The sequence below is a fragment of the Oryzias latipes genome, chromosome 19 (assembly GCF_002234675.1).
Source record: "Oryzias latipes chromosome 19, ASM223467v1".
NCBI classification, from domain to species: Eukaryota; Metazoa; Chordata; class Actinopteri; order Beloniformes; family Adrianichthyidae; genus Oryzias; species Oryzias latipes.
In genome coordinates, this window is record NC_019877.2 from 480546 (window position 1) to 499275 (window position 18730).

The 18730-nt window shown below is 49.1% G+C and overlaps 3 protein-coding genes across 4 annotated transcripts; 2 read left to right on the top strand and 1 right to left on the bottom strand.

The window, feature by feature from the left end:
* Nucleotides 1-637: 637 nt before the first annotated feature.
* LOC101173689 (phosphatidylinositol 3,4,5-trisphosphate 3-phosphatase and dual-specificity protein phosphatase PTEN) lies at nt 638-7220 on the top strand. Its single transcript, XM_011473456.3, has 9 exons — nt 638-1290; nt 2280-2364; nt 2567-2611; nt 2927-2970; nt 3047-3285; nt 3821-3962; nt 4043-4209; nt 4480-4710; nt 4841-7220. Exons 1-9 carry the CDS (start codon nt 1209-1211, stop codon nt 5018-5020), a joined length of 1215 nt encoding a protein of 404 aa, XP_011471758.2. The 5' UTR covers nt 638-1208; the 3' UTR covers nt 5021-7220.
* Nucleotides 7221-7980: 760 nt separating this feature from the next.
* On the bottom strand, nt 7981-11710 carry rnls (renalase, FAD dependent amine oxidase). Of its 2 annotated transcripts, none has more exons than XM_004086775.4 (7): nt 11437-11710; nt 10256-10364; nt 10038-10180; nt 9787-9945; nt 8544-8717; nt 8304-8479; nt 7981-8234 (listed from the first exon to the last, which is right to left on the bottom strand). In XM_004086775.4, exons 1-7 carry the CDS (start codon nt 11552-11554, stop codon nt 8073-8075), a joined length of 1041 nt encoding a protein of 346 aa, XP_004086823.1. In that variant the 5' UTR covers nt 11555-11710; the 3' UTR covers nt 7981-8072. The 2 variants fall into 2 exon arrangements, with proteins under 2 accessions (XP_004086823.1, XP_020557635.1); XM_020701976.2 differs by having other exon boundaries at nt 10256-10398.
* Nucleotides 11711-12605: 895 nt separating this feature from the next.
* Nucleotides 12606-18386, top strand: LOC101156001 (lysosomal acid lipase/cholesteryl ester hydrolase-like). The gene is made up of 11 exons (XM_023949311.1): nt 12606-12718; nt 13304-13435; nt 13775-13886; nt 14079-14277; nt 14347-14456; nt 14544-14680; nt 14780-14926; nt 15038-15109; nt 15306-15374; nt 17429-17539; nt 17668-18386. Exons 2-11 carry the CDS (start codon nt 13307-13309, stop codon nt 17788-17790), a joined length of 1209 nt encoding a protein of 402 aa, XP_023805079.1. The 5' UTR covers nt 12606-12718; nt 13304-13306; the 3' UTR covers nt 17791-18386.
* Nucleotides 18387-18730: the final 344 nt, after the last annotated feature.

The window sequence follows — 18730 nt, forward strand, 5'->3', positions numbered from 1 at the left end:
CACAAAGACGAGCGGAGTTGAACACGTGTGATCAGGTGTCACAAGCCAAGAATGTGTTCAACGTGTTCCTGCAGTACCACAGTCTCCCTGCGGGTGTCGCTGCAGCTCTGGGTTTTCCTCTTCACCTCCCGTTTGTCAGCTCCCCTCAGGCCTGTGAGAGGAGCTGCTGTGACCAGAGGAGTAAAGGAAACTCATTAGTGGAGAAAATGATGAAGAGTAAAGACTTATTTTCGCAAATTTTTGCAGAAAAGTGTGCTGTTATTTCAAATAGCGACTTCACCTGCTGTCTTTTTTTTAAAAGTAGAAACATAAATCTGTTTTTTTACCTTTAATAGTTGTCTACTTTTACTTATTCCGTGTCACAATAAATTATTATGCGATTTTAAATAGATGCTACCCATTTAGTATTGTTTTAATATCATTATAATTCAATTGAAGTGAAACGATTGGTCCAGTAAAATTACTCTAAGGGAGTACTTTTCTTTTCTTACTTTCTTTCTTGTATTTATTACGACGCATATGTGCTATTTCCCTGCGTAAAAGGTCCCCCCCCGGTCCTAAAAATCTTTTTTGAGATAGTCGGTTTCCTCTCATTTAAAGGTAGGACTATTATTTTTTAAGGATACCGGATGTGCGCTGTGACGCATGCGCACTGTCTCTCTCAGTCGCTCCGCTCGGGGAGTTTTTTCTTGTCCCTCCGAGATGCAGTGTCCAATCACGGCTTCTACACCAGGAACAGTCTGACCGTCCGACGTCAGGAGCTCTGGCTTTTTGGATCGGAAATCGACCAGCGGATGGTTTTGCTTCCAGGCGATGGACCTGGATGTCCGGGCCCGCGGTAGAAGCACGTAGAAAGCCCCGAGATTTTCTTCTGACCCAGAAAAGCAGGCTCGGCGAGAAATTGCAGGCCGGCTAGCATCTGGCCGAAGCCGAGAACGGAGGGAGGCGCCCGCGGTGGACGGGCAGCGGGGACCCCCCCTCCCCCTTCTGCTTTTGGACTCAGTTCGGTTCTTCGAACCGCCCATCAGAATGATTTCCCCCCGTATTTTTTTATAAACGTCTGGGGCTCGAAAGGCTGTCGACTCGCTAGTTGTAAGCTAGCTGCTCCGTTAGCGTTTCCCCCCGGCGAGCAGACGGCGGAGGATCCGGAGGAGCTCACGGCCTCCTAGTGCTCAGCCGACGGACCCACCGGGAGTTCGGGACCAACAATGGCCGCCAATCTAATCAAGGAGATCGTGAGCAGAAATAAGAGGCGGTTCCAGGAGGACGGCTTCGACCTGGACCTCACTTGTATCCTTTTCGCTGCTGTTTAGCACAAAGCGCCGTTCGGGAAAGCTGCGTTTTTAGACGTCTGGTTCCGCCGCTGCGTCGGACCGAGCCTGAGCTCCGGCGGGCCGCGGGGCCGCTGCAGCCGGACGTTTCCGCGGGGATGTTTGGGCCGAAACGAGGGTCTCTGCGGCCGCTCCGCGGTGCGTGAGAGCCCGCGTCAGAGAACCGGGAGTTTTCCCGGCTGCTGATGCTCCGGTCCAGGTGCTCAGCGGGAGGCCACATCATCAGCGGGGCAGGTGTCCGAGGGTCCGAGTCCTGTGTTTTAATGCACGTTTATCCGTTTCTGACTGTGAAATACTTTTCTGTGCTTATTTGCATACAGGAATTAACATTTACTGTTTTTTTAGCTCAACTCTGCAGTGGTTCCGAGTTTAAGGAGGATTCAGTTCAGGTGGTGTGGAGGTCCAGTCCAGTGTGGTTTCATTTTGGACCGGTTCCATCACACTGGTTCTGGTAGAAACTCCAGTTTCTGTGGGGTGATGTTCTGGACCGTCATCCTGGGTTCTCTGTATTCATCTGAGGATCTTAGAAGGTTCTAGAAGAGTTCTCAGCTGATTGTTGAGGTTTTTTCTTGCTGCAGCGGAAGATGGTGTCGGGTTCTGGTCTGCAGAAAGCTGCTCGGCCCGACCCGACCCAAACAGCGGAGCACAGACCTTTGAAAGCTGGTGGAGAGTGGGAGACGTGCAGTTTCTGCTTCTCTGGACTCTGTTGTTGGTTTGTTCTTCTCGCCGTTGAGGCTCGCCGTGAGGTTTCTTTGGAGCCAGAACGGGCTCCTCCGGGCTTCTGTGTCCGGTTTAGTCATTTCTGGGCCTGATGGCCGTTAAGATGACCATCGACGGTTCTGAGAGTCGGTGCCTCCAACACGGGGCAGCGGGGCGGCGCTTCAGCGGCCCGCTCAGTCCGTGTGGCGTTGAAGGCGTTTCCTACAGATCCTGAACTTTGCCTGTCAGACATTTACCCCAACATCATCGCCATGGGCTTCCCCGCCGAGCGCCTGGAGGGCGTCTACAGGAACAACATCGACGACGTGGTTCGGTAAGATGACACGTCACATGACCTGCTGTTTTGCAGCAGCAGCTGCTGCTTCACACATGCAGATGGCGTCATGTGATGCAGGTCGTCCGCACTGAGACGACAGCAGTGCAGAACTTTCAGCTGCGGTCATGACGATGATGATGATGATGAGGAGGAGGAGGTTCTACAGGTCTTCATCTCAAACCTGATTTCTTGTTTTCAGGTTTTTGGACTCGAAGCACAAAAATCACTACAAGATCTACAACCTGTAAGTCCTGCAGCTCACCTGTCAGGTGGTTTCATGGTCAGCTAGAGGTCCAGAGGATGAGGATGATGAAGAACAGGATGTCAGAAATGTGTTTTGGTGGAATGTTTCTTTTTCAAGTCTTCATCCCAAAACCAATTTGTGGAACAGAAGATATGACCTTAAAGAGCAGAAATTCACAGATTTAACAAACTAAAAGAGGTTTTTTTATTTTTTTTAGGGGAGTTTATTTTGTCATTTTTAAGCTCCGCCTCTAAATCTGCACAGGAGAAAGGAGCAAAGCTCCTCCGTTTACTCCTCCTGTCTTTCTGCTCACAGATGTGCGGAGCGACACTACGACACCACAAAGTTCAACTGTCGAGGTAAGCCCCCCCCCCAGCCTTTCGCCCTTACCCCGCCTCCCCCTGGACTCTAACGGGGCAACTGCGTCTCTTTCAGTGGCCCAGTACCCCTTTGAGGACCACAACCCGCCCCAGCTGGAGCTCATCAAGCCTTTCTGCGAGGACCTGGACCAGTGGCTGAGCGAGAACGAGCATCACGTGGCCGCCATCCACTGCAAGGCGGGGAAGGGTCGCACCGGCGTCATGATCTGCGCCTACCTGCTGCACCGGGGCAAGTTCCGGGAGGCGCAGGAGGCGCTGGACTTCTACGGAGAGGTCCGAACCCGCGACAAGAAGGTGAGGGTGGCTCGTGCGGCGCTGGCGGTGCGGTTCTTAAAACCAGCATACGTATCCTCTCCGGTCCGAGGTCCAGACTGTGGTTCCGGTGTTTTCCACTGGTGGTTCTGAAGCTGTTCCTCTTCCTCGCCTCCTGCCGTCTGCATGCAGCAGCGTCTGGATTTACCGTCTCACGGCTGCAGATCGATTCCTGCTTTAGACAAATAAATGACGACTTTTATTCACAAATTGAACTTTTTCCTGAAAACGATGAATTCTTCTTTTAAAATAACGTGAAGTTTTTGTCTCAGAATGAGAGGAAAAAGTGAATTTGACTGGAAATGAACTGAAGTTTCTGCTCCTCGTTTTCCTAAACTGCATTTCCTGCAGCCGCTGATCATGTGATCAGAGGGATCGGCTGATGCTTAGCTTTTAGATGAACTCCTTTACCCAGAATGCCCTGGGAACATGCTGTGGTTTGGTAGTTTCCCACAAATGTCAGAACCGCTGAGCCGGACCCGTTGTGGCTCTCGTCTGACCCGGTCTGTGTGTTCAGGGCGTGACCATCCCCAGCCAGCGCCGCTACGTTGTGTACTACAACTACCTGCTGAAGAACCGGCTGCAGTACAAACCCGTGGCTCTGCTCTTCCACAAGATGATGTTCGAGACCGTCCCCATGTTCACCGTGGGAACCTGCAGTGAGTCCGGGTCCGGCCCGCCGCTCCACGCCCGTGCCGCTGCGGGCCGAGGATCCACCGTCTCCCTGTTCTGTGTGCAGATCCTCAGTTCGTGGTGTACCAGCTGAAGGTGAAGATCCACACCTCTAACCCCGCCCACACCCGGCGAGAAGACAAGCTCCTGCTGTTCGAGTTCCCCCAGCCGCTCCCCGTCTGCGGAGACATCAAGGTGGAGTTCTTCCACAAGCAGAACAAAGTCATGAAGAAGGTGAGGGTTCCCATGTGACAGAACACTTCCTGATCTGGTCATAACTCCGCCCCCGTGAGGCATTGTGGGTATTTTATCTTCCACCATGATCCTGGATGAAGCTCACCGCTGATGAGGCTTTGAAAAGGAACCATCTCTGAGGCCGTGTTCCACCTCTGTGGACTGGGCTTCTGCAGAACCACACGGGGTTCTTGAGGAGAACAGGCGGTTCCACCGAGCGGAAATGGATCCAGAAGTGAGAACCGACGTCTGTCTCTGTCCTTCTTTCAGGAAAAGATGTTCCACTTCTGGATCAACACCTTCTTCATCCCGGGCCCAGAGGAGGCCTCCTACAAGCTGGAGAACGGCAGCGCGGCGCCCAATTCGGACGTGTCTGACAGAACCTACCAGAACCCGGGAGACGCCAACGACAAGGACTTCCTGGTCCTCACTCTGACCAAGAACGAGCTGGACAAGGCCAACAAGGACAAGGCCAACAAGAACTTCTCTCCAAACTTCAAGGTAGGCTCTCCCGTCTCCTCCCAGAGAACCGGGTCGCCGCTGAGATCCGGTAACCGGTTGGGGGTCGCTTGTAGCTCACAGGTTCTGCTTCCAGCAGTTCTCAGGTCTTGATCCATCGCGTCTCCTGCAGGTGAGGCTGTTCTTCAGCAGGACGGTGAAGGACGGGACCAACTGTGACGCCAGCAGCTCGTCGGGGACGCCGGACGTCAGCGACAACGAGCCCGACCACTACCGCTACTCCGACACCACGGACTCGGACACTGAGAACGACCCCGAGGAGGACGACCACGAACAGATCACCAAAGTGTGACGGCGCCAGACTCCTACAGCGTGTAAATACCAGGATGTTCTGGCAGTCAAGAACCTGGACTGGGTCAGAACTTACCCCCACCTGCACCCACCTCCCATGACCACAGCTGGACAATCATGATGGGCAATAGGGAGGCGAGTGGGCGGGGCAGGGCAGAAGTGACAGGTGACAGATTTCATCAGGGGGCGGAGCCAAAGCTGAATCAAACTTAGAGGACGAGGACTTGTGACGGAACCCGGCCCCTCCCCCTGATCCGTCTGGACTCTTGCCCGCTCAGATCCACGTCAGTTTCCCTTTGACCTGCACTGGCCCGGGTTTGGTTCTGCTGACCCACATCTCTTCAGCGTCAGCCAATCGTAGTTTGATCATCTTAGTCTCCAGAGAAGAAGCTGAGGGTTAAAGTCCAGTTCTGACCAAGAGTTCTGGACTCTGGATTCGGGTTACGTCTCAGCCTGGACCGCAGCCCGAGCCTTTAATCCAGATTTTAGGTTCTGGATATTGGTTGAGTTTGTTCTGGTCTTCTTCTGCACACAAACATCCAATCAGCTCGCAGAAAGCAGAGCTGGTTCCGTTGGACTTTCTCAGATCATTAAGCTACACGACGGACCCGCGGGTCCACACTTGAGCCAAGACTCCCTCCCAGACGGAGCGCTCTGATGGCCAGTCGGCTCAGAGTCCTGGTGCCGTGTTAACGCGCCGGGCCAGAACCCGGCCCAGTGCTCCCAATCACTCTGGTGGATCCATAAGCTAAGATGATTATCAGGCCCGTTTGGGTCACGCTTTAGGCGGACTTAAGCTGCCTCTCAATCAGCTCTGGGCAGAACCTCGCTAATTCTGTCTGCAAACTGACCATCCCGCCCAAGTTTGTCAGAACCAGAACCAAGTCACTGAAGCTTATTTTCATTAGATACTCTGGTCCGGTTCTGGGTCTGAGCTCTGATGATTACAGAGTCGATGTTCTGAACCAAACCAATAAGTCCGACTCCAACTAAGATGGTTCTGACCCGCCTTTATAACCAGAGCTTCTTTGACCATTTGCCTTTGGGTCTTATGGTTCTGATGACCCATTTTCCTCCTCATCTGGTGCTAAACTAACTGCGGTCATCCCAGCCATTGCGAGCACAGACTCAAGTGGAGGAAGGGGTTCTGTCTGGTTCTGGGCCTGTGGCGCTGACCCGTAGGTGCTTAGTTATCTGGTTCTGGAGCTGTCGTCCACCCGTGGTGCTCTCTCTGCTTGTCCAGTTCTTCTCTGTAGCTTCATTGTCGGCCCGGCCCGAGTCCTGTTGGTTCTGTTCCACCCAACGCAGGATTTGGACCAGAGCCGATCACAAAAGTACTCCCAGGACCCAGTTGTGATTGGATCAGTCTGAGACTTGAGTGAACCTCGGTTTGATCGGATCAGAACAAGTGAGCAGAACCAAAAATTCTGAGCTTTGACGGCGTTCGACCTGAAAAAAAACAAGCATCTCTTTAGAAGTGGGTCAGAACTTTAAGGAGCCGGACAGTTCTGGTTCCTCCTGTTGGGCTGAACAGCATTTGGGTTTTCCATGGATCCAAACGGTTTAGATGACCCGTTCTGGTTCTTCTGAACATGTCAGGTGTGGACACAGAACATCTGATGTTAGCTCTGGTTCTGTTCTGGGTCAAGCAGGTTCTATGTCCATCTTGCCACTGAACCACCTGACCCAAAGTTCAGTTAGATTTTTATTAGCTTCTTTTTTTAATTTGGTTCTGTTCTTTGGGCCCGGTTCCTTCACTCCTCAGAAAAGTCAGCTGACAAACGGACTCAAACTGGATCAGTGGTTCAGGGTCTAACAGAACCTTCTTCTTGTTGGTACGTCAACGTCGGTCAGAATGCAGAACCGTGCTAGCCACGCCCCCTGCTGTGAGCCCCACCCCTTTACAACCTTCTTCCAGCTAGTCCACAGACGTTCCTCTGCTGGTTCTGCTCCAGTCCAACAGAACCTGGTTAAAAACGCACCACTTGGTTCTGAATCCAGACTGGCACCGATGTGGTTCTTAGTCTATTTAACCTGGTTTTGGTTTTAAACTCTGCAAACAGAAACGTCCTGATACTTGACTACCTGTCGCCATGGAAACATGTTAAACTGACCCCTCCCACATTCTTTTATTCTGCCTATTCTTGTTTTATAATGAAATAAAAACACTGTAAAGGTGAATAAACTATTTATAAACTGCTGATTGTCGTGGAAATGTTTTCAAAGCTGAACTGACCAAAAGTCTCTGAACACCTGGATCAGGTGGGAAGAAGGAAACCGGCTTTCACTAGCCAAACGTTTGAGCTTTTATTTTGTAAACGACTGTAGTAAACCACCTTCCTGTTCCCCCGAAGTCTGAGGACACCAGCTTAATCCTAACCGACACCAGCGGCGAAGGTGAAGAAGAGTCTGAGGAAGAGGAGTTGGCTTTGTCGCAGCAAACGCCTGGAGAACGGCGAGCAGAAACGAGGTCACGCTCGGAGACTCGTGGGCGGCGGCCAGAACCTGTTCTGCTTCATCTGCTGCTAAAAAAAGATCAGAAAGCCGCGGACGGCGCCCTGCCGCATCTTCAACCAGCCCGCCGGACGGATGGCGGACGTGCTCCGTCTGCAGACGGGAACCGGGCGGGTCAGAACCTGCAGGGAGACGGGACGGACCAAAGACCGGACCACCGTGCTCAGGGGCCGGAGAGGGGGCGGGCCAAAAACCATCAAACCCAGAAGACATGGAAGGAAACCAAACGCGCCATACGCCAACAACGGCGAGGAGGGGTTGGACAGGAAGTCAACAAAAACAGAAGGGGAATGCGGTGAGGATGCAGGAAATTCTACCTGGACAGGTGAGAGGAAGGAAACTACAGGGAGGAACTGAACCAGGAACCAGGCTGCGTGTTTTGGGGCTTGTTAGCCATGTGGCAGGTTCACCTGTCCAGGTGTGCCTTAAAGACCAGGAAAGCTTAAAGACAGAAAACACGGCTTTTATTTAGAGGAAACAAACATCAGAGCCACTCTCAGACAACAGTCTGATTGGCTGCTGGCAGATGGGGGCGGGGCTCAGCTGTTAGCCAGCGAGCCCTTCAGCACACTGAGCACGCTCAGTGCCGAGTCCACACAGCCGTCAAAGTTGGAGTGACAGAAGGCGTCGCCGCCGCAGACGAGCAGCGGCTGCTCCAGGACAGTCATGTGACCCGGACAGTCGGGGACCGAGGTCAGCACCTGCAGGGGGGGCGGACAGATGTGACGCCAATCGCCCTCAGAACGCAGGTGCGCAGGTGCAAGACTCACCTGGGAGTACCGCCACTTCTGACACTTGATGCTGACTGGCTGAGGCAAATCAGGGAGGAGCCTGTGGAGCTCCTGCAAGATGATTGGCTGGACGTCCTCTTTGTCTCGCTCCAGGTGCTTCTCGCCAAATGGAACGCTGGTGTGGACGACGAGGGAGGGGCCACAACCCGAGTTATCTGAACGGGATCAGGAAGGTCAGCCAGAGACGGACAGGTGAGGGTGCCAGGTGCGCAGACTGACCTGCGCCGCGTTTCCGGTTGTCCACGGCGATGTAGCGGATGCAGGCGTTATCCGAGACGTACTTGGCGGCCCAGCCGAAGCTAAAGACGGCGCCCGGGGAGAAGAAGAGCGCCAGCGCGAACCGGGACGAGAACCTGACGCCGTCCAGCTGCTGCCTCTGCTGGACGGAGAGCACTGAGACACAGGTCAGGATGTGAGGCGCTGCCCTGCTGCATTATGGGAAATGGAGGATCTTACACTCATCATATCAGCTGCGGCCTGGTGGATCTTTAAAGCCTAACTAGTGATGAACAAGGTAACTGGTTAACAGTTAACCACAGCTGAGCCCAACACACCTGAACTCTGAACAGGTGAAAAATGTCCGCTATCCTCTTTGAAAAGCATCTTCAAATGAATTTCACTGTTTTTTTATTTTTTTTATTTGAATAAGCGTGCACTCTCACACACGTGCACACCTTCTGCTAATAAAACTGGAGCCAGGCAGACAGATGCTGTGTGTCTGCGTGCGCCACAGGAAGTGGGCGCTGTCCTTCACCAGCCAATCAAACGAAACCACGGTGACATCATCGCGATCCAGAGACACACACATGCAGACTTGCACACTGCTCCTTCAAGGAGAAGAAACCAGCCAATCAGAACTCAGGGAGGTGACATCACAGGCTTCTTTGTTTGAAATCTCTCAGCAGGAAGTGCTTGCCAAAATAAAAGCCCCACAGTCTGTCTGATCTTCTGTTCTCCTTGGGTTTGTATCAGCACCAAGCTGTCTTGATGATGTCATCGCTTAAACACATTTGTGCAGGTGAGGACTTCACAGCTGCTGCCACCCTGTGGCGGAACACACTCACTGACCCCCCCCCCCCCCCCCGCTCTTCATCCTCCCCCAGGAGGAGCATCATTCACTCCTCATCCTCCCTTCATCTGTCTGCTTCTCCTACCCGCCACTTTCTCTAAACTCAAAACAAACATTGCTTTTATTTTGTGATTTATTTTTATCCATGCTGTGTCTGAATGATCTGAAAGGCACTTCAAAATAAAAGTAGGATTATTTTTTAGGATAAGAAAAACATTCCAGGTTGTGGAAATCAACTATGGAAACTGTCTGTATGAAGTCTGTGAGAGGACAGTCCTCAGAAGTCACATGACCTCTGTGAGACGCCTGTCCTCTCACAGAGGTCATGTGTTTACGGCCTTCAGAGGTCACATGACCTCCGGTTGGCTCCACCCTCATTCTGTTCTGACTCACGGTTTCCCAGGTCTCCCTGCAGCTGCAGGATCTGCGGCACAGGCATCGTCAGGACGACGGCGTCAAACGTTTCACTGCCTCCCGCTTTTCTCTCCACCTCCCATGATGCACCACGGCGGTGCAGAGCCGTCACGTGATGCTCCAGGAACACCTCGGCTCCTGACGAGAGAGAGAGAGAGAGAGAGAGAGAGAGAGCAGCAGATGGAACAAGTCTGCGTTAACGCAGGTGGAGGACAGGTGGGCGTGGCTACCTGACTGAGACAGAAAGTGCTTGACCAGGCTGCTCATGCCGCGCGGCGGCACGTAGTCCTGACTGCCATCTCTCTGCCGCAGACCTTCGATGGGACAGTCGAGAGGCTGCAGGACGCCTGCAGACAGCAGCTCTGTGTAGAAACTGAACACACAAGTCTGAGTTTCACAACAAAAGCCCATCCGTCAGTGTGAAAAAGATGAGACAGGTGAGGCACACCTGTGGTGGGACTGAGCGTAGGCCGGCGTGGCAGTGATGTACTGAGCTCCCAGGTCAGCCGAGTGAGACGAGGCGTCAGGGGGAGGACGACTGGTGGACATCCTGCCGCCTGAAGACAAACAGGTGCAGAACTCACCTGAACACTAGAACGGGAATCAGGCAGGAAGCAGAGAGGAACCTCAGACACAAATCTGAGCATGAAAGACGTTCTAGGAGCTTCTTCTACACTGAGGTGAGGACGAGGAAGCTCAGCTGCAGATTTACTTCTGTTTGTAGCTTTAAAAATCCATATAAGGCCTCAGTAAAATACCTTTAAAACAGCTTTTCTGTCCATTTTGACACAAAACAAGTTTTCTGTTTGTTCAAATCAAATGAAAACAGTTTTTCTAAACCAAGACTTTAGAAGTTAAAACATGTAAAAATAAACTCATGGATCCTGATCGACCCATGTTCAGCTGGAAGGATTCTCCATGCTGGACCGTGTGACGTCAGCAGAAAACACGCAAGAGAAGAAATTAAAGCAGGAAAAGGGTTTTCCTTACAATACAAATATTTGTATACACACTTAAAATGTGTGCAGAACTGCTGTCCAAAAAAAAAATTGAAGTTATTGTGTAAAAATAAGACATGAAAATAAAGAATAAACTGTTTCTGATGCTAATACATTAGATTTATTTGTGAGACACATTTCAGTCAAAAAAATTTAGAAAAGGCCGAAAGTTTGACTAAAACTAAACAAAATTTCAGAATAAATGCTTATTCTAAAATGGCCTGACACCCAAAATACATTCTGGTTCACCAAAGAAGCGATGACCTCCAGTCTGGTAGATCAAATTAAACTTAATTTAACAATCAGAAAAGGAGAATAAGAAACAAAATATATGTTTAAGCAGAATTCGAGCTGTTAGACTACTGTTTTTAAAGTGTTTTTAGTGTCTTTCATTGTTTTATTTGGACTATTTTTACACCTGAAGACACAAACCTGTCCAGCTGAAGCAGTTCTGGTTTTTGTTGTAAATCTCAGTTCAGATTGACTTAATTTATTTAATTATGAAGCCGAATTTCAGAGAAAAGTCGTCTCTCCTGAAAGCCGCTTAAGTTTCTGTTCAAACCTTCGACCCGTTCCTGCTGGAACCTGGAGAATCTTAAATTGGACCATTTTTGAATGAGGTTTAGTTTACCTGCGCCTCTAGCCTTGTCCCAAACCACGACCCGGACCTTGTTCTGCAGCTCTCTCCGTAACAGACATGCGCACAAGCTGCCAGTCAGACCCGCGCCAACTATTAGCACGCGGGCCATTTTCGGAACCGAAGCGGCTCCGGTCCGCTGGTTGTTCGGGTCCAGAATTGCAGGAGTTAACGGTGGATCCGGGTTATAAAATAGAAAACCACAGACGGACACACAAAAACTATTCCTGCGTTAAAACCTGCGGACTTGCCGTGCCACTTCCGCTCTAAAATTTCACAATAAAAGCTGCAAGGTAGAAATTATGTAAATTCAAAGTTGAAGTGCTTATTAACTTCACTTAATGGAACTTATTAAAGTTGTTCAAATGAATGTGCTTCTCACATTTCCTACCTAAATAAAGATTATAAGGAAAAATGTTTGTCTATGTATTTTTAAGGTCAACTCAATGATTAAAAACACGTTTTTTTTGTTCTTTTTAAGCATACATAAACATTGATTACAATATTAATATGCTTTATTTTTTTGAAAGAAACGTGGTATTTGCTGCAGGGTAAAAACACACACACGCCTCACAATGTTAATTGAAACAAAAAAGTTCAGTTTTCCGGTTTCTACAGTTTGTCAAATGTACAGATGTGCCGAAGAGGAAATATAGAGCTGTGATGAGCTAAAGGAATGAAACCTAACCTGTTATGAGTTGTTATTTTCTCATTTTTTTATTTTGTAATTCAATAAATCCGGCTGAAATCATTTTAATGCCATAAGTTGGATCACAAAGACGTGTTTCTGATCCAAAAAGGAGTTTTGCAAACTTCCTATGTTGTAGCTTCAGGGGAAGGGGATTTAAGAAAGAAAAATATGTTTCCATTCTTTTTCAGAAATCTGTTAGAGTAGAAATTATTGTTACAATAAATGAAAAGTACTTCACAAATAATGACTAATTTGATTTGTACATATTGCTTTATTTTTGTTTTATTTTGAATACATGACTTTATTTTCCAACTCATGCGTCCTTTTGACTGTTGTTACTGTGTCCCCAATAATAATAATAATAAAAATAATAATAATAATAATAATAAAAAGTTCGTACTCTTTTTTGATGAAAATCCATCATCATACTTCCGGCCAAACAGGAAGTAGAAAGTAAAACCCTCCACCTTAATCACAGATCGCTTATCCAACCAATCAGAGCTCCCTGACGTAACCGCCCCCGCCGCTGCGGGAGACCCGGGGGTCACGTGATCACAGTCCAGCAGGGGACTCGCAGGAGAGCAGGTGAGAGGCGAACTTTACCTGAACGGAAGCTGCTTTGTTAGCGCGTAATTACCGCGTTTGGGTCGGAACCGACAGGACGGAGAGAGTTTGGGAAGAAAAACAGGCTGCAAACTTGGAAGACAGTCTGGAAGCGGACTGGAGAAGGGAGGGGGGGCAAGAAGTGGAAATACTTTAGATTATTGTAACAGTCTGCAAACAGAAAGACAGAAACATTTCTGCCGACGACTGATTATAAACCAACAGGCGTGAAGGGAAAACAGGGAAACAGTCTGCAAAAAGAATCAGGCAGTAAAGGGAGCTTGGAGAGATCAATGATGTTAAAAAAACAGTCACGTGACCACATTTTCCGATCAAATCAGGCCGAGAAGCCGCAGGAAGAGATCAGCTGCCTGATCTATGAAAACCGGTAAAAGTCGTTGAACTGTCGGTGACGCAAACGTCTTCAGCGCGCCGCGGGGGTTCCTCTTCATCATCATCATCATCATCGTCAGCTGCTCAGTCTTGACTTGAAGAACCAGTTATGATGGGGAGCCTTGAAGGCAGCATCTTAATGTGTGTGTTGGTGTGTGTGCGTGCGTGTGTCAGACCATGGCGTGTGTGTTGGCGTGTGTGCTGCTTCTCTGTGCTCTGGTCCACAGGAGCTCATCATGTGCGTCCACTCAACGATGCTCTGATGAACGGACGCAGAAACTGGACCCTGAAGTGAACATGAACATTGTGAGTTCACACACACACACACACACCCACCCACACACACACCCACACACACACACACTTTGGGTTTGTGGGACACACCACGACCTGAACAGGTCCACACACCTGCACTTCCTGCACCCTTTCACATTAAAAGCGGACTCTGACCTGAAGAGCTGTTTGTTCGGTGACGCTGCAGGTGAAAGGTCATCACAGAGTTGGGACCCTGCTGAAATTATGGGATGTTTCTGTTTCAGTGAGCTGGCAGGTCTCCGGGGTGGGGGGTGAGCTGGAGTTGGGGTACTTCCTGCCTGTGTTCGTCTTGGGCTTTACCGTTTGCTGCCATGTGTTTGTGTGGTCCAGTCAGAGATCATCAGGAGGTGGGGTTATCCGGCAGAGGAGCACGAGGTCGTGACGGAGGACGGGTACATTTTGAGCGTCAACAGGATCCCGAGTGGACTTAAACGCACCGCAGGTCAGTGTCACAACAGAAACAGGAAGTTCAGTCCTGACATCTGACTGCACTTCCCCAAAGAGAACATTTCCTAAACTTTCACTTCCTTTACTGACCCGGTTTGCTGAAGTGGTTCTTTCCACTAGATCAGGTTCTCACTGATCTAGGAAGACCTGGTTCTAACAGGTCTGACATTTTCCTGGTTCCTGGCAGGTCCGAAGCCGGCGGTCCTCCTGCAGCACGGCCTTCTGGCGGCGGGCAGTAACTGGGTCACCAACCCTCCGAGCTCCAGTCTGGGCTTCGTTCTGGCCGACGCCGGTTACGATGTGTGGATCGGAAACAGCCGGGGAAACACCTGGTCCAAGAGGCACCGGACCCTCACACCAGACCAGGAGGACTTCTGGAAGTTCAGGTACGATCCGTGACATCCTCTCTGAGAAGAGTTTCAGGTGACCTCTCAGGTGTCGACCCTTCTCTTCAGTTATGATGAGATGGCTCTGAAGGATCTTCCCGCCGTCATAAACCACGTCCTGAATGTGACGGCCCAGGACCAGATCTTCTACATCGGACACTCTCAGGGAACAACCATCGGTAAATCTTCTGTGCTTTCATTTTTGAAACAGTCCCTTGTTTCTTGGCACCAACAGGCCTCCGTACATTTTATTGCTTGTTTCCCAGCATTCATGGCATTCTCGGCGCTGCCAGAACTGGCCAGTAAGGTCAAGCTTTTCTTCGGTTTGGCTCCCGTAGCGACTGTGGCGTTCACCAACAGTCCGATGACCAAACTGTCCGTCCTGCCTGACGCCCTCATCTGGGTAAGAGTCACATGACCGCCTGCAGCTCTCTGTTTTAACAAGGATCAGACTGAACCCCCTGTAGGCCTATAGAGGTAATACGACTGTCGCCCCCTGCAGGACCTGTTTGGTAAGCGGGACTTCCTGCCTCAGAGCGACTACATCAAGTGGATGGCGGAGCACATCTGTGGCAAGCGTCTACTCAGCGAGCTCTGCGGGAACATCTTCTTTGTTCTCTGCGGCTTTGACGAGAAAAACCTGAACATGGTTTGTGGGCCTGATCCAGGATCAGAGTTTGGTTCTGTTCTGGTTCTGGGTTTCTATCAAATCCACAAAGCTGCATTTCTGCAATCAAATCTCTGAATTCTGGCGTTTCAGACTCGGACTCCGGTCTACACGACCCACTGCCCTGCCGGGACATCGGTCCAGAACATGGTCCACTGGGCCCAGGTACGAGACCGGCTTTTGCTACAGATATAATAGTATTACTTCATAATGCTAGAATATTAACTCTAATACTGCATAATACTGGATATTATCGCATAATACTGGATATTATTGCATAATACTGGATATTATTGCATAATACTGAATTCTACTGCATACAGATGCGACGCTTAAACCGTTTACCGTCTTTGGTTTACAGGCGGTTCATGGAGGGAAGCTGATGGGCTTTGACTTTGGACCTGCTGGAAATATGAAGCATTACAACCAGGTAGGTCTGAACCCAACAAGGTCCAGTTCACACCAGGATCTTATATGATCCAGTTCACATCAAGATCTAAAAGGATCCGGTTCACATCAGGATCTTATAGGATCCAGTTCACATCAGGATCTTATAGGATCCGGTTTATACCAGGATCTAATAGGATCCAGTTCACATCAGGATCTAAAAAGATCCAGTTCACATCAGGGTCTCATAGGATCCGGTTTACATCAGGATCTAAAAGGATCCAGTTCACATCAGGATGTAATAGGATCCAGTTCACATCAGGATCTAATAGGATCCGGTTCACATCAGGGTCTTATAGGATCCGGTTTACACCAGGATCTAATAGGATACAGTTCACATCAGGATCTAATAGGATCCGGTTCACATCAGGATCTTATAGGATCCAGTTCACATCAGGATCTTATAGGATCTGGTTTATACCAGGATCTAATAGGATACAGTTCACATCAGGATCTAAAATGATCCAGTTCACATAAGGATCTAAAATGATCCAGTTCACATCAGGGTCTCATAGGATCCGGTTTACATCAGGATCTAAAAGGATCCAGTTCACATCAGGATGTAATAGGATCCAGTTCACATCAGGATCTAATAGGATCCGGTTCACATCAGGGTCTTATAGGATCCGGTTTACACCAGGATCTTATAGGATCCGGTTTACACCAGGATCTAATAGGATACAGTTCACATCAAGATCTAAAATGATCCAGTTCACATCAGGGTCTCATAGGATCCGGTTTACATCAGGATCTAAAAGGATCCAGTTCACATCAGGATGTAATAGGATCCAGTTCACATCAGGATCTAATAGGATCCGGTTCACATCAGGGTCTTATAGGATCCGGTTTACACCAGGATCTTATAGGATCCGGTTTACACCAGGATCTAATAGGATCCAGTTCACATCAGGATCTAAAAAGATCCAGTTCACATCAGGGTCTCATAGGATCCGGTTTACATCAGGATCTAAAAGGATCCAGTTCACATCAGGATGTAATAGGATCCAGTTCACATCAGGATCTAATAGGATCCGGTTCACATCAGGGTCTTATAGGATCCGGTTTACACCAGGATCTAATAGGATACAGTTCACATCAGGATCTAATAGGATCCGGTTCACATCAGGATCTTATAGGATCCAGTTCACATCAGGATCTTATAGGATCTGGTTTATACCAGGATCTAATAGGATACAGTTCACATCAGGATCTAAAATGATCCAGTTCACATAAGGATCTAAAATGATCCAGTTCACATCAGGGTCTCATAGGATCCGGTTTACATCAGGATCTAAAAGGATCCAGTTCACATCAGGATGTAATAGGATCCAGTTCACATCAGGATCTAATAGGATCCGGTTCACATCAGGGTCTTATAGGATCCGGTTTACACCAGGATCTTATAGGATCCGGTTTACACCAGGATCTAATAGGATACAGTTCACATCAGGATCTAAAATGATCCAGTTCACATCAGGGTCTCATAGGATCCGGTTTACATCAGGATCTAAAAGGATCCAGTTCACATCAGGATGTAATAGGATCCAGTTCACATCAGGATCTAATAGGATCCGGTTCACATCAGGGTCTTATAGGATCCGGTTTACACCAGGATCTTATAGGATCCGGTTTACACCAGGATCTAATAGGATACAGTTCACATCAGGATCTAAAATGATCCAGTTCACATCAGGGTCTCATAGGATCCGGTTTACATCAGGATCTAAAAGGATCCAGTTCACATCAGGATGTAATAGGATCCAGTTCACATCAGGATCTAATAGGATCCGGTTCACATCAGGGTCTTATAGGATCCAGTTTACACCAGGATCTTATAGGATTCGGTTTACACCAGGATCTAATAGGATCCAGTTCACATCAGGATCTAAAAGGATCCAGTTCAGATCAGGGTCTCATAGGATCCGGTTTACATCAGGATGTAAAAGGATCCAGTTCACATCAGGGTTTTAAGGGCATCAGGTCACAGATCTGGTGTTCATGGACACCCCCCCTCTTTCTTCCATGTCCATCCTTCAGTCCACCCCCCCTGAGTACCACGTCAAGGACATGAAGGTTCCCACCGCTCTGTTCTCCGGTGGACAAGACACCCTCGCAGATCCCAAAGACGTCGCGGTTCTTCTTACTCAGGTCAGTCGGAGTGACGCACCCCTTATCTCTACCCTTCACAATAAAAGCCTCAGATGATACCCTCTTTATAGTTGGACGCAAACTGTCGTGTTGTGTGAAAACAAAGTCCTGGTTTTGTCCTGCTGCAGGTCTCCAACCTGGTCTACCATCAGCACATCCAACACTGGGAACATCTGGACTTTATCTGGGGTCTGGATGCTCCGGAGCAGATGTTCCCGTCCATCCTGAAGCTGCTTCAGAAGCATCTGTAGAGACGAGCTGCTGTTTCTTTCCAGGCCCTGCAGAGTCCAGCAGGAGGAAGACTCTGGAATCCCCCATATTCAGTCTCCGCCTCCTTCCTTCAGATGTTTCTGCAGCTGGACGACACGTTTTTAACCGCTGTGCCTAAATCTAATCACAGACATTCTGAATATCTGTTGAAGAACCAAACACTTTTGGGGATTTCATTCCAGAAGGTTGGATCACCTCAGTGATGAAGATCAATCGTCTTCATGGACGGTCTCTGCAGGCTGGACTCTGGTCCTGAGACATTTTGTTCTATTTGACCATAAATGTTCTGCTGGGTTCTGGTCCAGACTGTTGGCGGTCACACTCTTCAGTTTATGTTCCAGAGATTCTTCATCCTCCTGGGAAACATCATTATCATCATCATCAGCAAACCTGTTGCGTGCGTCACTTTAAGGACTGTTGAGGGTCTAAAAAAGAGTTCCTGTCTTCCGTTTGGTTTGTTGGTCTTCGCCTCAGTCAGAGGTTTGTCAGAAGGTCTCATGTTGGGAATCTTCTGGAAAAGTCTTCAGTTTTGCTCCTTTTGGTGAATAAACGGCGGTTTTATGACCAGATGACCTCCTAGATGATTGGGATCCAGATGACCTCCTAGAGTTCTGCTTCCTGTCCTCGTGGAAGCTTCAGAGTTTTAAAGTCATGATGCTGAGAAATCGGGTCGTCCATGAAAGCGTTAAGAGGAAGTGAAGCGCTTCTCGTAGATTATGCAACTGGAAGTGTAAAACAACAAAAAAAACACAATATTACAATAAAAACCCACCCATCCCCCGGACCACTCCCCTCCTGATGTGACCCATGACCCCACACTCAATGAACACTTGTGATAGTTCCTACTAAAGTCTATTTAAGGCGTGGCTCTGCTGTGAGGAAACAGTATTTGGGGATCCATTCATACCAGCTGTAGGAGCA

What these genes read in the sequence shown, in the direction of transcription:
- LOC101173689 (XM_011473456.3), top strand. Translation starts at nt 1,209, where the DNA reads ATGGCCGCCAATCTAATCAAGGAGATCGTGAGCAGAAATAAGAGGCGG. An exon ending in GTTCACCGTGGGAACCTGCA is followed by an intron (nt 3,963 to 4,042) that starts GTGAGTCCGGGT and finishes TTCTGTGTGCAG; the next exon opens with ATCCTCAGTTCGTGGTGTAC. An exon ending in ACTTCTCTCCAAACTTCAAG is followed by an intron (nt 4,711 to 4,840) that starts GTAGGCTCTCCC and finishes CGTCTCCTGCAG; the next exon opens with GTGAGGCTGTTCTTCAGCAG.
- rnls (XM_004086775.4), bottom strand. Translation starts at nt 11,554, where the DNA reads ATGGCCCGCGTGCTAATAGTTGGCGCGGGTCTGACTGGCAGCTTGTGC. An exon ending in TACGCTCAGTCCCACCACAG is followed by an intron (nt 10,181 to 10,255) that starts GTGTGCCTCACC and finishes TTGTGTGTTCAG; the next exon opens with TTTCTACACAGAGCTGCTGT. An exon ending in AGAAGTGGCGGTACTCCCAG is followed by an intron (nt 8,235 to 8,303) that starts GTGAGTCTTGCA and finishes CCCCCCCTGCAG; the next exon opens with GTGCTGACCTCGGTCCCCGA.
- LOC101156001 (XM_023949311.1), top strand. Translation starts at nt 13,307, where the DNA reads ATGGCGTGTGTGTTGGCGTGTGTGCTGCTTCTCTGTGCTCTGGTCCAC. An exon ending in CTGAAGTGAACATGAACATT is followed by an intron (nt 13,436 to 13,774) that starts GTGAGTTCACAC and finishes TGTGTGGTCCAG; the next exon opens with TCAGAGATCATCAGGAGGTG. An exon ending in ATATGAAGCATTACAACCAG is followed by an intron (nt 15,375 to 17,428) that starts GTAGGTCTGAAC and finishes TCCATCCTTCAG; the next exon opens with TCCACCCCCCCTGAGTACCA.